This window comes from Cetorhinus maximus, chromosome 7 (genome assembly GCF_964194155.1).
Source record: "Cetorhinus maximus chromosome 7, sCetMax3.hap1.1, whole genome shotgun sequence".
NCBI lineage: Eukaryota > Metazoa > Chordata > Chondrichthyes > Lamniformes > Cetorhinidae > Cetorhinus > Cetorhinus maximus.
The window spans coordinates 44497398-44516658 of NC_135885.1; the positions used below are offsets into that span (position 1 = coordinate 44497398).

A 19261-nucleotide genomic window follows, 5' to 3' on the forward strand; every position below is an offset into this window, starting at 1 on the left:
GAGAGAGACAGACTGATACACTGACAGAGAGAGAGACAGACTGATACACTGACAGAGAGAGAGACAGACTGATACACTGACAGAGAGAGAGACAGACTGATACACTGACAGAGAGAGAGACAGACTGATACACTGACAGAGAGAGAGACAGACTGATACACTGACAGAGAGAGAGACAGACTGATACAGTGACAGAGAGAGGGAGGGGGAGACAGACTGATACACTGACAGAGAGAGAGACAGACTGATACACTGACAGAGAGAGAGAGACTGACACACTGACAGAGAGAGAGACAGACTGATACACTGACAGAGAGAGAGAGACTGACACACTGACAGAGAGAGGGAGGGGGAGACAGACTGATACACTGACAGAGAGAGAGAGTCAGACTGATACACTGACAGAGAGAGAGACAGACTGATACACTGACAGAGAGAGAGAGACTGACACACTGACAGAGAGAGGGAGGGGGAGACAGACTGATACACTGACAGAGAGAGAGAGTCAGACTGATACACTGACAGAGAGAGAGACAGACTGATACACTGACAGAGAGAGAGACAGACTGATACAGTGACAGAGAGAGGGAGGGGGAGACAGACTGATACACTGACAGAGAGAGAGACAGACTGATACACTGACAGAGAGAGAGAGACTGACACACTGACAGAGAGAGGGAGGGGGAGACAGACTGATACACTGACAGAGAGAGAGAGTCAGACTGATACACTGACAGAGAGAGAGACAGACTGATACACTGACAGAGAGAGAGACAGACTGATACACTGACAGAGAGAGAGACAGACTGATACACTGACAGAGAGAGAGACAGACTGATACACTGACAGAGAGAGAGACAGACTGATACACTGACAGAGAGAGAGACAGACTGATACACTGACAGAGAGAGACAGACTGATACACTGACAGAGAGAGACAGACTGATACACTGACAGAGAGAGAGACAGACTGATACACTGACAGAGAGAGACTGATACACTGACAGAGAGAGACAGACTGATACACTGACAGAGAGAGACAGACTGATACACTGACAGAGAGAGACAGACTGATACACTGACAGAGAGAGACAGACTGATACACTGACAGAGAGAGACAGACTGATACACTGACAGAGAGAGACAGACTGATACACTGACAGAGAGAGAGACAGACTGATACACTGACAGAGAGAGAGAGACAGACTGATACAGTGACAGAGAGAGAGAGACAGACTGATACAGTGACAGAGAGAGACAGACTGATACACTGACAGAGAGGGACAGACTGATACACTGACAGAGAGAGACAGACTGATACACTGACAGAGAGAGACAGACTGATACACTGACAGAGAGAGAGAGACTGATACACTGACAGAGAGAGACAGACTGATACACTGACAGAGAGGGACAGACTGATACACTGACAGAGAGAGACAGACTGATACACTGACAGAGAGAGACAGACTGATACACTGACAGAGAGAGAGAGACTGACACACTGACAGAGAGAGAGACAGACTGATACACTGACAGAGAGAGAGAGACTGACACACTGACAGAGAGAGGGAGAGGGAGACAGACTGATACACTGACAGAGAGAGAGACAGACTGATACACTGACAGTGAGAGAGAGACAGACTGATACACTGACAGAGAGAGAGAGACAGACTGATACACTGACAGAGAGAGAGAGACAGACTGATACACTGACAGAGAGAGAGAGTCAGACTGATACACTGACAGAGAGAGAGACAGACTGATACAGTGACAGAGAGAGGGAGGGGGAGACAGACTGATACACTGACAGAGAGAGAGACAGACTGATACACTGACAGAGAGAGAGACAGACTGATACACTGACAGAGAGAGAGACAGACTGATACACTGACAGAGAGAGAGACAGACTGATACACTGACAGAGAGAGAGACAGACTGATACACTGACAGAGAGAGAGACAGACTGATACACTGACAGAGAGAGAGACAGACTGATACACTGACAGAGAGAGAGACAGACTGATACACTGACAGAGAGAGAGACAGACTGATACACTGACAGAGAGAGAGACAGACTGATACACTGACAGAGAGAGAGACAGACTGATACACTGACAGAGAGAGACAGACTGATACACTGACAGAGAGAGAGAGAGACTGATACACTGACAGAGAGAGAGACAGACTGATACACTGACAGAGAGAGAGAGAGACTGATACACTGACAGAGAGAGAGAGAGACTGATACACTGACAGAGAGAGAGAGAGACTGATACACTGACAGAGAGAGAGAGACACTGATACACTGACAGAGAGAGAGAGACAGACTGATACACTGACAGAGAGAGACAGACTGATACACTGACAGAGAGAGACAGACTGATACACTGACAGAGAGAGACAGACTGATACACTGACAGAGAGAGAGAGACAGACTGATACACTGACAGAGAGAGAGAGACAGACTGATACGCTGACAGAGAGAGAGAGACAGACTGATACGCTGACAGAGAGAGAGAGACAGACTGATACACTGACAGAGAGAGAGAGACAGACTGATACACTGACAGAGAGAGAGACAGACTGATACACTGACAGAGAGAGAGACAGACTGATACAGTGACAGAGAGAGAGACAGACTGATACACTGACAGAGAGAGGGAGGGGGAGACAGACTGATACACTGACAGAGAGAGAGACAGACTGATACACTGACAGAGAGAGAGACAGACTGATACACTGACAGAGAGAGAGACAGACTGATACACTGACAGAGAGAGAGACAGACTGATACACTGACAGAGAGAGAGACAGACTGATACACTGACAGAGAGAGAGACAGACTGATACACTGACAGAGAGAGAGACAGACTGATACACTGACAGAGAGAGAGACAGACTGATACACTGACAGAGAGAGAGACAGACTGATACACTGACAGAGAGAGAGACAGACTGATACACTGACAGAGAGAGACAGACTGATACACTGACAGAGAGAGACAGACTGATACACTGACAGAGAGAGAGAGACTGATACACTGACAGAGAGAGAGACAGACTGATACACTGACAGAGAGAGAGAGAGACTGATACACTGACAGAGAGAGAGAGAGACTGATACACTGACAGAGAGAGAGAGAGACTGATACACTGACAGAGAGAGAGAGACACTGATACACTGACAGAGAGAGAGAGACAGACTGATACACTGACAGAGAGAGACAGACTGATACACTGACAGAGAGAGACAGACTGATACACTGACAGAGAGAGACAGACTGATACACTGACAGAGAGAGAGAGACAGACTGATACGCTGACAGAGAGAGAGAGACAGACTGATACGCTGACAGAGAGAGAGAGACAGACTGATACGCTGACAGAGAGAGAGAGACAGACTGATACACTGACAGAGAGAGAGAGACAGACTGATACACTGACAGAGAGAGAGACAGACTGATACACTGACAGAGAGAGAGACAGACTGATACACTGACAGAGAGAGAGACAGACTGATACACTGACAGAGAGAGGGAGGGGGAGACAGACTGATACACTGACAGAGAGAGAGACAGACTGATACACTGACAGAGAGAGAGACAGACTGATACACTGACAGAGAGAGAGACAGACTGATACACTGACAGAGAGAGAGACAGACTGATACACTGACAGAGAGAGAGACAGACTGATACACTGACAGAGAGAGAGACAGACTGATACACTGACAGAGAGAGAGACAGACTGATACACTGACAGAGAGAGACAGACTGATACACTGACAGAGAGAGAGAGACTGACACACTGACAGAGAGAGAGACAGACTGATACACTGACAGAGAGAGAGAGACTGACACACTGACAGAGAGAGGGAGAGGGAGACAGACTGATACACTGACAGAGAGAGAGACAGACTGATACACTGACAGAGAGAGAGACAGACTGATACACTGACAGAGAGAGAGACAGACTGATACACTGACAGAGAGAGAGACAGACTGATACACTGACAGAGAGAGAGACAGACTGATACACTGACAGAGAGAGAGACAGACTGATACACTGACAGAGAGAGAGAGACAGACTGATACAGTGACAGAGAGAGGGAGGGGGAGACAGACTGATACACTGACAGAGAGAGAGACAGACTGATACACTGACAGAGAGAGAGACAGACTGATACACTGACAGAGAGAGAGACAGACTGATACACTGACAGAGAGAGAGACAGACTGATACACTGACAGAGAGAGAGACAGACTGATACACTGACAGAGAGAGAGACAGACTGATACACTGACAGAGAGAGACAGACTGATACACTGACAGAGAGAGAGAGACTGACACACTGACAGAGAGAGAGACAGACTGATACACTGACAGAGAGAGAGAGACTGACACACTGACAGAGAGAGGGAGAGGGAGACAGACTGATACACTGACAGAGAGAGAGACAGACTGATACACTGACAGTGAGAGAGAGACAGACTGATACACTGACAGAGAGAGAGAGACAGACTGATACACTGACAGAGAGAGAGAGACAGACTGATACACTGACAGAGAGAGAGAGTCAGACTGATACACTGACAGAGAGAGAGACAGACTGATACAGTGACAGAGAGAGGGAGGGGGAGACAGACTGATACACTGACAGAGAGAGAGACAGACTGATACACTGACAGTGAGAGAGAGACAGACTGATACACTGACAGAGAGAGAGAGACAGACTGATACACTGACAGAGAGAGACAGACTGATACAGTGACAGAGAGAGGGAGGGGGAGACAGACTGATACACTGACAGAGAGAGAGACAGACTGATACACTGACAGTGAGAGAGAGACAGACTGATACACTGACAGAGAGAGAGAGACAGACTGATACACTGACAGAGAGAGAGAGACAGACTGATACACTGACAGAGAGAGAGAGTCAGACTGATACACTGACAGAGAGAGAGACAGACTGATACAGTGACAGAGAGAGGGAGGGGGAGACAGACTGATACACTGACAGAGAGAGAGACAGACTGATACACTGACAGAGAGAGAGACAGACTGATACACTGACAGAGAGAGAGACAGACTGATACACTGACAGAGAGAGAGACAGACTGATACACTGACAGAGAGAGACAGACTGATACACTGACAGAGAGAGACAGACTGATACACTGACAGAGAGAGACAGACTGATACACTGACAGAGAGAGAGAGAGACTGATACACTGACAGAGAGAGAGAGAGACTGATACACTGACAGAGAGAGAGAGAGACTGATACACTGACAGAGAGAGAGAGAGACTGATACACTGACAGAGAGAGAGAGAGACTGATACACTGACAGAGAGAGAGAGACAGACTGATACACTGACAGAGAGAGACAGACTGATACACTGACAGAGAGAGACAGACTGATACACTGACTGAGAGAGACAGACTGATACACTGACAGAGAGAGACAGACTGATACACTGACAGAGAGAGACAGACTGATACACTGACAGAGAGAGAGAGACAGACTGATACGCTGACAGAGAGAGAGAGACAGACTGATACGCTGACAGAGAGAGAGAGACAGACTGATACGCTGACAGAGAGAGAGAGACAGACTGATACGCTGACAGAGAGAGAGAGACAGACTGATACGCTGACAGAGAGAGAGACAGACTGATACACTGACAGAGAGAGAGACAGACTGATACACTGACAGAGAGAGAGACAGACTGATACACTGACAGAGAGAGGGAGGGGGAGACAGACTGATACACTGACAGAGAGAGAGACAGACTGATACACTGACAGAGAGAGAGACAGACTGATACACTGACAGAGAGAGAGACAGACTGATACACTGACAGAGAGAGAGACAGACTGATACACTGACAGAGAGAGAGACAGATTGATACACTGACAGAGAGAGAGAGAGAGAGACTGACACACTGACAGAGAGAGAGACAGACTGATACACTGACAGAGAGAGAGAGACAGACTGATACACTGACAGAGAGAGAGAGACAGACTGATACACTGACAGAGAGAGAGAGACAGACTGATACACTGACAGAGAGAGAGAGATACACTGACAGAGAGAGAGAGACAGACTGATACACTGACAGAGAGAGAGAGACAGACTGATACACTGACAGAGAGAGAGAGACAGACTGATACACTGACAGAGAGAGAGACAGACTGATACAGTGACAGAGAGAGAGAGACAGACTGATACAGTGACAGAGAGAGAGAGACAGACTGATACACTGACAGAGAGAGAGAGACAGACTGATACACTGACAGAGAGAGAGAGACAGACTGATACACTGACAGAGAGAGAGAGACAGACTGATACACTGACAGAGAGAGAGAGAGACTGATACACTGACAGAGAGAGAGACAGACTGATACACTGACAGAGAGAGACAAACTGATACAGTGACAGAGAGAGGGAGGGGGAGACAGACTGATACACTGACAGAGAGAGAGACAGACTGATACACTGACAGAGAGAGATAGACAGACTGATACACTGACAGAGAGAGATAGACAGACTGATACACTGACAGAGAGAGACAGACTGATACACTGACAGAGAGAGGGAGGGGGAGACAGACTGATACACTGACAGAGAGAGAGACAGACTGATACACTGACAGAGAGAGACAGACTGATACACTGACAGAGAGAGAGAGTCAGACTGATACACTGACAGAGAGGGAGAGTCAGACTGACACAGTGACAGAGAGAGAGGGACAGACTGATACACTGACAGAGAGAGAGAGACAGCCACACTGACAGAGAGAGAGACAGCCACACTGACAGAGAGAGAGAGACAGACACACTGACAGAGAGAGAGAGACAGACACACTGACAGAGAGAGAGAGACAGACACACTGACAGAGAGAGAGAGACAGACACACTGACAGAGAGAGAGAGACAGACACACTGACAGAGAGAGAGAGACAGACACACTGACAGAGAGAGAGAGACAGATACACTGACAGAGAGAGAGAGAGAGAGACAGACTGACACACTGACACAGAGAGAGAGACAGACTGATACACTGACACAGAGAGAGAGACAGACTGACACAGTGACAGAGAGAGAGAGACAGACTGACACAGTGACAGAGACAGACTGATACACTGACACAGAGAGAGAGACAGACTGACACAGTGACAGAGAGAGAGAGACAGACTGACACAGTGACAGAGAGAGACAGACTGATACACTGACAGAGAGAGAGAGAGAGAGAGAGAGACAGACAGACTGATACACTGACAGAGAGAGAGAGAGAGAGACAGACTGATACACTGACAGAGAGAGAGAGACAGACTGATACACTGACAGAGAGAGACTGACAGAGAGAGAGAGAGACTGACACACTGACAGACAGAGAGAGAGAGAGAGACTGACACACTGACAGACAGACAGAGAGAGAGAGAGACTGACAGACCGACAGGGAGAGAGACCGACAGACCGACAGGGAGAGAGACCGACAGACCGACAGAGAGAGAGACCGACAGACCGACAGAGAGAGAGACCGACAGACCGACAGAGAGAGAGACCGACAGACCGACAGAGAGAGAGACCGACAGACCGACAGAGAGAGAGACCGACAGACCGACAGAGAGAGAGACCGACAGACCGACAGAGAGAGAGACCGACAGACCGACAGAGAGACCGACAGACCGACAGAGAGACCGACAGACCGACAGAGAGAGAGACCGACAGACCGACAGAGAGAGAGACCGACAGACCGACAGAGAGAGAGACCGACAGACCGACAGAGAGAGAGACCGACAGACCGACAGAGAGAGAGACCGACAGACCGACAGAGAGAGAGACCGACAGACCGACAGAGAGAGAGACCGACAGACCGACAGAGAGAGAGACCGACAGACCGACAGAGAGAGAGACCGACAGACCGACAGAGAGAGAGACCGACAGACCGACAGAGAGAGAGACCGACAGACCGACAGAGAGAGAGACCGACAGACCGACAGAGAGAGAGACCGACAGACCGACAGAGAGAGAGACCGACAGACCGACAGAGAGAGAGACCGACAGACCGACAGAGAGAGAGACCGACAGACCGACAGAGAGAGAGACCGACAGACCGACAGAGAGAGAGACCGACAGACCGACAGAGAGAGAGACCGACAGACCGACAGAGAGAGAGACCGACAGACCGACAGAGAGAGAGACCGACAGACCGACAGAGAGAGAGACCGACAGACCGACAGAGAGAGAGACCGACAGACCGACAGAGAGAGAGACCGACAGACCGACAGAGAGAGAGACCGACAGACCGACAGAGAGAGAGACCGACAGACCGACAGAGAGAGAGACCGACAGAGAGAGAGACCGACAGACCGACAGAGAGAGAGACCGACAGACCGACAGAGAGAGAGACCGACAGACCGACAGAGAGAGAGACCGACAGACCGACAGAGAGAGAGACCGACAGACCGACAGAGAGAGAGACCGACAGACCGACAGAGAGAGAGACCGACAGACCGACAGAGAGAGAGACCGACAGAGAGAGAGACCGACAGACCGACAGAGAGAGAGACCGACAGACCGACAGAGAGAGAGACCGACAGACCGACAGAGAGAGAGACCGACAGACCGACAGAGAGAGAGACCGACACACCGACAGAAAGAGAGAGTGAGACACGGACTGACACACCGACAGAAAGAGAGAGTGAGACACGGACTGACACACCGACAGAAAGAGAGAGTGAGACACGGACTGACACACCGACAGAAAGAGAGAGTGAGACACGGACTGACACACCGACAGAAAGAGAGAGTGAGACACGGACTGACACACCGACAGAAAGAGAGAGTGAGACACGGACTGACACACCGACAGAAAGAGAGAGTGAGACACGGACTGACACACCGACAGAAAGAGAGAGTGAGACACGGACTGACACACTGACAAGAAAGAGAGAGTGAGACACGGACTGACACACTGACAGAAAGAGAGAGTGAGACACGGACTGACACACTGACAGAAAGAGAGAGTGAGACACGGACTGACACACTGACAGAAAGAGAGAGTGAGACACGGACTGACACACTGACAGAAAGAGAGAGTGAGACACGGACTGACACACTGACAGAAAGAGAGAGTGAGACACGGACTGACACACTGACAGAAAGAGAGAGTGAGACACGGACTGACACACTGACAGAAAGAGAGAGTGAGACACGGACTGACACACTGACAGAAAGAGAGAGTGAGACACGGACTGACACACTGACAGAAAGAGAGAGTGAGACACGGACTGACACACTGACAGACAGAGAGAGTGAGACACGGACTGACACACTGACAGACAGAGAGAGTGAGACACGGACTGACACACTGACAGAAAGAGAGAGTGAGACACGGACTGACACACTGACAGAAAGAGAGAGTGAGACACGGACTGACACACTGACAGAAAGAGAGAGTGAGACACGGACTGACACACTGACAGAAAGAGAGAGTGAGACACGGACTGACACACTGACAGAAAGAGAGAGTGAGACACGGACTGACACACTGACAGAAAGAGAGAGTGAGACACGGACTGACACACTGACAGAAAGAGAGAGTGAGACACGGACTGACACACTGACAGAAAGAGAGAGTGAGACACGGACTGACACACTGACAGAAAGAGAGAGTGAGACACGGACTGACACACTGACAGAAAGAGAGAGTGAGACACGGACTGACACACTGACAGAAAGAGAGAGTGAGACACGGACTGACACACTGACAGAGAGAGACACACAGAGACTGACACACTGACAGAGAGACAGACAGACTGACACACTGACAGAGAGAGAGACAGACTGACACACTGACAGAGAGAGAGACAGACTGACACACTGACAGAGAGAGAGACAGAGACACAGGCTGACACACTGACAGAGATGGCGAGACAAAGAGAGACAGACTGACACAATGGCCGAGAGAGACACACACAGACTGACACATTGGCAGAGAGAGAGAGACACACACACAGACTGACACATTGGCAGAGAGAGACACACACAGACTGACACACTGACAGAGAGACAGTGAGACACAGACTGACACTGACAGAGAGCAAGCGAGACAGACTGACACAGACTGACACACTAACAGAGAGAGAAAACAAGACACAGACTGACAGACACTGGCAGGGAGAGGGAGGCAGGGAGAGAGGCAGAGAGAGAGAGGGCGGGCGAGCATACGCAACACCCACGGAGAGTTATTGGCCACATCTGGGAACTTGTTTAGGAGGCATTTAAGGAAAGAATATAGAGACAGTGTAAAACTATATTTTAATTACTGTAGACAATGCATGTTTTATCAGCTTGAATTGCCTTAGCAAACATTCAGCTCCCCGTGCGGCTTCACTTCAGGTAAGGTCAGAACATAAGGGCTCATTTTTTGTAGCATACACTCAGCTCCAGGTCTGTGGCAGTTTGTGGTGCTGATAGATACAAGTTCTGCATTGCGAATTTATTGTGGAACTGGCAGACTGCCCCTGTGGGATTGCCAAATTTGCAGTTGCTTTGCAACTTTGGTTAGGCTGGCTTCACTGTTTTAAAGATGGGCCGACTACACAAACCAGATTTATGAAGTAACTTGTTGCCCCTTTTCAACTGCCCATGTCTGCTTTTATTTGTTCTTTTCACCCTTGCCCTGTTCCAAGTCTTCTGTTAGCACCTTTCCCCTTGATTTTTACAATTTGATACTGAGCGGTGGAGAAAGTGCTGCACAACAGACTTGTGATCAAAGTTATAACTCATGGATATGGATACAAAATTGGCTGAGTGACAGGAAACAGAGTAGTGATTAATTGATGTTTCTCAGACTAGAGGAGCGTTTGTAGTGGAGTTCCCCAGGGGTCAATGTCAGGACCCTTGCTGCTCTTGATCTAAATTAACGAGCTAGGTCTTGGTGTACAGGGTACAATTTCAAAATGGATGATACGAAAATTGGAAGCATTGTGAACTGTGAGGAGGATAGTGTAGAACTTCAAAAGGACATCGACAAGTTGGTAGAATGGGCGGACAAGAGTCAGATGAAGTTTAATGTGGAAAATATTGGACCATATTGATAGGAGGGACACAGAGAGAGAGAATATAAAATAAAGGGCACAATTCTAAAGGGAGTGCAGGAGCAGAGGGACCTGGATATGTATAAGTCATTGAAGGTGGCAAGATAGGTTGAGAGAGCGGTTAATAAAGCTTTATTAATAGGGGCATTGAGTACAAAAGCAAGAAGGTTATGTTAATCTTGTATAAAATACTGGGTGGGCCTCAACTGGAGTGTTGTGTCCAGTTCTGGATGCCACATGTTAGTAAAGATGTAAAGGCATTAGGGGGGACTGGAGCAAAGATTCACAGAATATTTTCAGGGATGCCAATCTTCAGGTATGTAAATATATTGGAGAGGTTGGGTCTATTTTCCTCGACGAAGAGAAGGTTGAGAGGAGATTTGACAGAGGTATACGACATCATGAGGGGTCTGGACAGAGTAGATAGGGAAATACTGTTCCCATTGTTGGAAGGATCGAAAACAGGGCACATACTTAAAGTAATTGGCAAAAGAAGCAATGGAGACATGAGGAAAAACTTCACGCAGTGAGTGCTTGCAACCTGGAATGCATTGCCTGTGAGTGTGGTGGAAGCAGATTCAATTGAGGCAATTAAGAGGGGATTGGATTATTATCTGAAAGGGAAGAATGTACTTGGAGAAAGCAGGGGAGTGGCACTAGGTGAAATGCTCTTTTGGAGAGCCAGCACAAACACGATAGGCTGAATGGCCTCCTCTGTCATATAACCAATCTGTGATTGTCATTTAGTGACCTGTCAAACTAGCCTACTTTGAGAAGGAATAGGCAAGGAGTTGCATCCTCACTAAATAGTGAAACCTTTCTTTCAGTCACAACATCATGTTATACAGTGCCTTTCACAGAATCACAGTGCAGAAGAGGCCCTTCAACCCATCGAGTCTGCACTGAGTCTGCACGTGAGAAACACCTGACCTACCTACCTAATCCCATTTACCAGCACTTGGCCCATAGCCTTGAATGTTATGACATGCCAAGTGCTCATCCAGGTACTTTTTAAAGGATGTGAGGCAACCCGCCTCCACCACTCTCCCAGGCAGCGCATTCCAGACCGTCACCACCCTCTGAGTAAAAAAGATTTTCCTCACATCCCCCGTAAACCTCCTGCCCCTCACCTTGAACTTGTGTCCCCTTGTGACTGACCCTTCAACTAAGGGGAACAGCTGCTCCCTATCCACCCTGTCCATTCCCCTCATAATCTTATACACCTCGTTCAGGTCGCCCCTCAGTCTTCTCTGCTTCAACGAAAACAACCCAAGTCTATCCAACCTCTCTTCATAACTTAAATGTTTCATCCCAGGCAACATCCTGGTGAATCTCCTCTGCACCCCCTCCAGTGCAATCACATCCTTCTTATAATGTGGCGACCAGAACTGCACACAGCACTCCAGCTGTGGTCTCACCAAGGTTCTATACAACTCCAACATGACCTCCCTACTTTTGTGACCTATGCCTCGATTGATAAAGGCAAGTGTCCCATATGCCTTTTTCACCACCCCACTAACATGCCCCTCCGCCTTCAGAGATCTGTGGACACATATGCCAAGGTCCCTTTGTTCCTCAGAACTTCCTAGTGTCATGCCGTTCATTGAATACTTCCTTGTCAAATTACTCCTTCCGAATTGTATCACCTCACACTCTTCAGGGTTAAATTCCATCTGCCCATTTGACCATTCCTTCTATATCTTCCTGTAGCCCAAGACACTCAACCTCACTGTTAACCACCCGGCCAATCTTTGTGTCATCCGCAAACTTACTAATCCTGCCCCCCACATAGTCATCTATGTCGTTTATATAAATGACGAATAATAGGGGACTGAGCACAGATCCCTGTGGTACACCACTGGACACTGGCTTCCAGTCACTAAAGCATCCTTCTGTCATCACCCTGTCTCCTACAACTAAGCCAATTTTGAATCCACCTTATCAAATTACCCTGTATCCCATGTGCATTTGCCTTCCTTATAAATCTCCCATGTGGGACCTTGTCAAAGGCTTTGCTGAAATCCATATGAACTACATCAACTGCATTACCCTCATCTACACACCTGGTCACCTCATCAAAAATTCAATCACATTTGTTAGGCATGACCTCCCTCGGACAAAGCCATGCTGACTATCCCTGATCCAACTTTGCCTCTCCAAGTGGAGATAGATTCTCTCCTTCAGAATTTTCTCCAGTAGTTTCCCTACCACTGATGTGAGACTTTCACATGATAAAAGTTCCAAAGTGCTTCATAGCATAATAAGTATTAGTGTAAAGCTACTTGCTTTAATTTTTCTGAACATATTTCTCGAATTGTATTCAACCTGTTATCAACAAATGAGGTTAGTAAATAATGGGCTGAAATAATGTCTAACTCTATTACAAAGCCTTGGAATTCTTCAATTCCCGTTACCTCTGCTTGGAACCTTTGCTTTTCAATATCATGTTTGATACCTGAGATTTTTTAGGGTTATTCAAAATGCTTCACTTACATGTTCTCCTTTTATGTGGAATGTGACACTGGATCACCAATAATGCAGGAGAATGGGTTGTGATCACAATGTGAGTGAAATTTGAGTAATTTTTCTTACATTACAACTTTTGGATATACTCAAGGCATTCTTAAAATAACATTTCTCTGCACTTTCCTCTTTTTTAAGCCTTTCTGTTACCATCTGTATCTCGCCTTGGAAATACGGTCAGAGTCAGGGAAACGTTACAGCACAATAAGAGACCATTCGGCCTGAGCCAGCTCTCTGTAGAGCAATACAGTCAGTCTCATTCCCTGCTCTATCCCTGTAACCCTGCAAGTTTATTTCCCTCACATGCTTATCCAATTTCCTTTTGAAACCATTGATCGTTTCCTCTTCCCCCACCCTCGTAGGCAGAGTGTTCCTCGCATCCTCCCTGTATCTCTTACCCAAAACCTTAAGTCTGTGTACCCTAGCCCTTGAGCATGAGCTAATGCGAACAGCTTTTCTTTGCCTGTCTTATCTAACCTGTCATAATCTTATACACTTCTATTGGGTCTCCCACAACCTCCTTTATCCCAAGGAAAATAACCTAAAGTTCTTCAATTTAACCTTATAGCTTAATTCCTTCAGCCCTGAAAGCATTCTGGTAAATCTCCTCTGCACCCTCTCAAGGACCTTCAAGTCCTCCATGAAGAATAGTGACCTATAGGGGAAGTCATGGCATAGTGGTATTGTCACCAGACTCATATTCCAGAGACCCAGGTAATGCTTTGGGGACCCAGGTTTGAATCCCACCACAGCAAATGGTGAAATTTACATTCAATAAAAATCTGGAATTAAAAATCTGATGACCATGAAACCATTGCCGATTGTCATAAAAACCCGTCTGGTTCATTAATGTCCCTTTCGGGAACAAAATCTGCCAACCTTATCTGGTCTGGCCTACATATGATTCCAGACCCAATGTGGTTGACTCTTAAATGCTTTCTGAGCAAGAGCAATTATGTGGTACTTTGTCAGATGTTTTCTTAAAATCTGTATAGATAACATCCACTGCATTTTCTTCTCTGTTATTTCACCAAAAAATTCAGATTAATCAAACATGACCTGCCTTATCCATGCTGGCTCTCCTTAATTAACTCAAACTTTACCTTTTGTTAACTACCATTATATTCCCATATTCTCTCTTTGCCAGTCTTATTTTCCTATTCACTTCCCCTCAACTTATTGTATTTGGCCTGATTCTCACTTGAAGAATTCATCTGATATGCAATATACACACATTTTTTTGTTTCAACATATTTTCTATCCCTTGTCATCCGCAGTGCCCTAACTGTGGTTCCCCTACTTTTCCTCTTTGTTGGAACGTGCCTAGCCTGGAGCTGAAACATCTCCTTAAAGATCGCCCATGTTCCGTCCTGTTTTACTTGTCATACTTTGGTTCCATTTTACCCTGGCTTGATCCTTTCTCATCCAATTGAATTGAGCTCTCTCCCAATTTAGAACATAGGAGCAGTGAGTTAGACCATTTGGCCCCTCGAGCATGGCCGATCTTCTATCTCAAAGCCGTTTTCCTGTGCTATCCCAATATCCCTTGATACCATTAATATCTGAACATATTAAATAACTGAGCCTTCACAGAGCTTTACTTTAAATTGTTTCTTACTCCTCTCCTTTACTAATCAAAACCTTGTGATAAGATGATCACTCTTAACCCAAGCGTTCTCCCACAGACACTTGGTCCACTTGCCCATCTCATTCCCCAGTACCAGAGCTAGCAAGGCCTCCTTCTTAGTTGGACTGAGAACAAATTGGGCAAGGAAGTTCTCCTGTGTGGACTTCAGAGTTTCCTCCCCCTCCTTTTCCTTTGCTTTAACATTATCCCAATTGATATTTGGGCAGTTAAGTTCTTGCACAACTCTATGATGCAGAATACCTTTTTTTTATTCTTTCATGGGATTTGGCCATGTTGCCAATTCTTAATTGCCCTTGAGTGACTTGCAAGGCCATTTCAAAGGGCAATTAAGAGTCAACCACATTGCTGTGGATTTGGAATCACATGTAGGCCAGACCAGGTAAGGATGGCAGCATCAGATGCTAGAAGAGGGAATGGCTATCAGCTCAGGATCCTCGCTTGTCCTTTCCTCGTTCCTCACCCTCCTGCTGTTCGCTGGGATGCAGATGTACAATTGGCAGCTGGCATCCTTGGAGAGGCTGACTATCCTCAGAGAATTCCTGGGGTCGATTCTCTTCCTCTTTTCCTTAACAGCCTTAACAACTTGGAAAGTGTGGTGTTTGGAAAAGGATTCCAGACCAAGATATTCCCCCCCCCCACCCCCGACCAAAACCCCCAAGAAGAAGAATTAAAGCTGATGAGCCAACTCACTGTGGGTGTCTGAGGGCGAGGGTGTTTGTAGTTTTCGGGAAGACTCAGTCCCCCCCTCTTGCACATGTGCAGTTCTGTGCCTGCTGGTCCACGTTACTGGAATAAAAAAATTCGTTTAATTTTTCCTAAAGGATATTAGTGAACCAGATGGGCTTTTACAACAATTGATAGTTTCATGGTCACCAGCTTTCAATTCCAGATTTTATTAATTGAATTTAAATTCCACCAGCTGCTGTGGTGGGATTTGAACCTGTGTACCCAGAGCATTAGCCTGGGTCTCTGGATTACTAGACATTACCAAACTCCACCATGTCTCCTTAGACTCTTAAAACAAGAAAATATTTACATGATAATTATTTTTTGCAGAATAATTATTAAGCTTTACATGGCAATATTTTCATTGTTACCTTATTGACATGGTACTAATGTTTTTATTGTCTATACTGAGTATTTTAGAATTCTGATACCGTCACGTTTGTATTGCCATAAGCTGAGATGTGCTGTTTGTTCAGTGAAACTCGTTTTTTTGATGTGTATATGTACCTCCAAGAAATAGCACATAATTTTTTCCTTCCTTCAAGATATTTTTGTCCTGCATGTTCTTTAATTATAATAATCTATACTTGTACGCTATTATCTCTCTTGCTCACATGCTCTTTCAGCTCTGAGGTAGGTAGTGCTGTGTTCTTCTGTCCTCCTGTTTCCTGTTTACATAGTGGCTTGCAAGGGAGCTTCCAGGTGGTGGTGTTCCCATGTATCTGCTGCCCTTGTCCTTCTAGATGGTAGCAGTCGTGGGTTTGGAAGGTGCTGCCTAAGGAGCCTTGGTGAGTTTCTGCAGTGCATCTTGTAGATGGTACACACTGCTGCCACTGTGTATTAGTGGTGGAGGGAGGGAATATTTGTGGATAGGGTGCCAATCAAGTGGGCTGCTTTGTCCTGGATGGTGTCAAGCTTCTTGAGTGTTGTTGGAGCTGCACTCATCCAGGCAAGTGGAAAGTATTCCATCACACTCCTGACTTGTGCCTTGAAGATGGTGGACAGGCTTTTGGGAGTCGGGAGGTGAGTTACTCGCTGTAGGATTCCTAGTGTCCGACCTGCTCTTGTAGCCACAGTATTTATGTGACTAGTCCAGTTGAGTTTCTGGCCAATGGTAACCTCCAGGATGTTGATAGTGGGGGATTCAGCAATGGTAATGCCATTGAATATCAAGGGGCAATGGTTAGATTCTCTCTTGTTGGAGATGGTCATTGCCTGGCACTTGTGTGACACGAATATTACTTGCCACTTGTTAGCCCAAGCCTGGATATTGTCCAGGTCTTGCTGCATTTGGACATGGACTGCTTCAGTATCTGAGGAGTCGCGAATGGTTCTGAACATTTTGCAATCATCAGCGAACATCCCCACTTCTGACCTTATGATGGAAGGAAGGTCATTGATGAAACAACTGAAGATGGTTGGTCTGAGGACACCACCCTGAGGAACTCCTGCAATGATGTCCTCGAACTGAGATGATTGACCTCCAACAACCACCTTCCTTTGTGCTAGGATATGATAACCCTTCTGCTTTCTGCCTATACCTGAGCCATGCAACACTTGTATTCCCTATCAAGACTGTGAACAAGCTGCCCACCTTATCCTTTGATATTTTATAAATGTTTAAGAAATAAAACTGCATTGGGTTTTAATATTGGATGCCTGGAGGGACTTTCTCCACGAATGGCACTGTTTGCTATTGAAATAAAACGGGACTTTTCAACATGGTATTGAAAGCACTGGAAACTTTTAAATCTGGGAGTTGGAGAGGAAGACATTTTTTTCAACCTCCTCCATACCTCAAATGAGTTGCCTGGCACACCATTCTGTTCTCTTTTGCCTTTTCCTAGCTCCATCCTGAGTGCCTAGGTCTCACCCAGTCTCTTGTGATTCTTTAACCTGCTACTTTCTAAGGAATATATATTTCTTACTCCTTGCAATAGTTTTGCCACCAAGAATCAAAACATCATAGAATTTTACAGCGCTGAAGCCATTTAGCCCATCCTATCTATTGTTAAGAACTTGAGTAATTTGGTCCCGTTTGTACTACCTTATGGGTGACTGTCTAATACTTAACCCCGTATTTCCATTCTGCCATGCTTCATTTGTCATAACTGTTTCTAAAATCTTTCATACAGGTGGAGCAGGTGAAGTGCTTAGATCGCTTCAGCAGTAACAAGTCAACTACAGGAACTTTGCATCTTACCACAACCCATTTAATTTATAGGGAGTCAACTACAGTCAACCCTAAGGAAATTTGGGTATGTATTCCATTTGTATATTCACAACTGTGCCAAATGACTGTTTGAAGTTAGCAATTTTGGAAGAGTGAAGGATACATAGTGGAACATATGGCCTGAACATGTTGCAAGCTGGGGATGTGCAAGGTCACAGAGTGGCTTATAGATGTGCACAGCATTTTAGTGTTTGAAGCACAAATTATGATCAAAGAGGACATTGAGATATTGTCAAGTTAAAATGAACAAGTAACTAGCAAGAGAATGGAATTAGGGGCTTGGATATAGAAGTTTCGGTAATAACTGAACAGAATGCGGGGGACATAAGTTTGTTCCTGGCATCATCATTGTTATGGGGAGTAGAGGGGCACTAAATATTTCATAAAATCATAAGTAATGGGAGCAGTAGTCGGCCATTTGGCCTTTCTAGCCTGCTCCAGCATTCAATAAGTTCATGGCTGATCTGATTGTAGCCATAACTCCGCTTTCCTGTCTGCATCCCCATAACCCTTGACTCCCTTGTCAATCAAAAATCTGTCTAACTCAGCCTTGAAAAATTCAATAACCTAGTCTTCAATGCTCTCTGTGGAAGAGAATTCTAAAAAGTAACAACCCTAGAGAAGAAAATCCTCATCTCCATCTTAAATGGAAGACTCATTATTTTTAAACTGTGCCCCCTATTCTAGATTCCCCCGTGATGGAAAACATCCTCTCAGCACCCACCCTGTCAAGCTCTGTCAGAATCTTATGTTTCAATAAGATCACCTCTCATTCTTCTAAACTCCAATGAGTATAGGCTCAACCTTTCCTCATAGGACAATTCCTTCATCCCAGGAATCAACCTAGTGAATGTTCTCTGAACTGCTTCCATTGAAAATATATCCCTCCATAAGTAAGGAGACCAAAGCTGTACACAGTACCCCAGGTGTGACCTCAACAATGCACTGTACAGTTGTAGCAAGACAGCTCTACTTTTATACTCCAACTGTCTTGCAATAAAGTCCAACATTCCATTTG

At 46.2% G+C, this 19261-nt stretch overlaps 1 protein-coding gene across 1 annotated transcript in view; it reads left to right on the forward strand.

The window, feature by feature from the left end:
- The window catches only part of mtmr6 (myotubularin related protein 6), a 67686-nt gene that overhangs the window by 2610 nt on the left and 45815 nt on the right, over positions 1–19261 (forward strand). The window contains exon 2 of the mRNA XM_078545412.1: positions 18146–18268. Within this exon, the coding sequence (XP_078401538.1) occupies positions 18146–18268 (123 nt within the window). The remainder of the gene's footprint in view (positions 1–18145; positions 18269–19261) is intronic.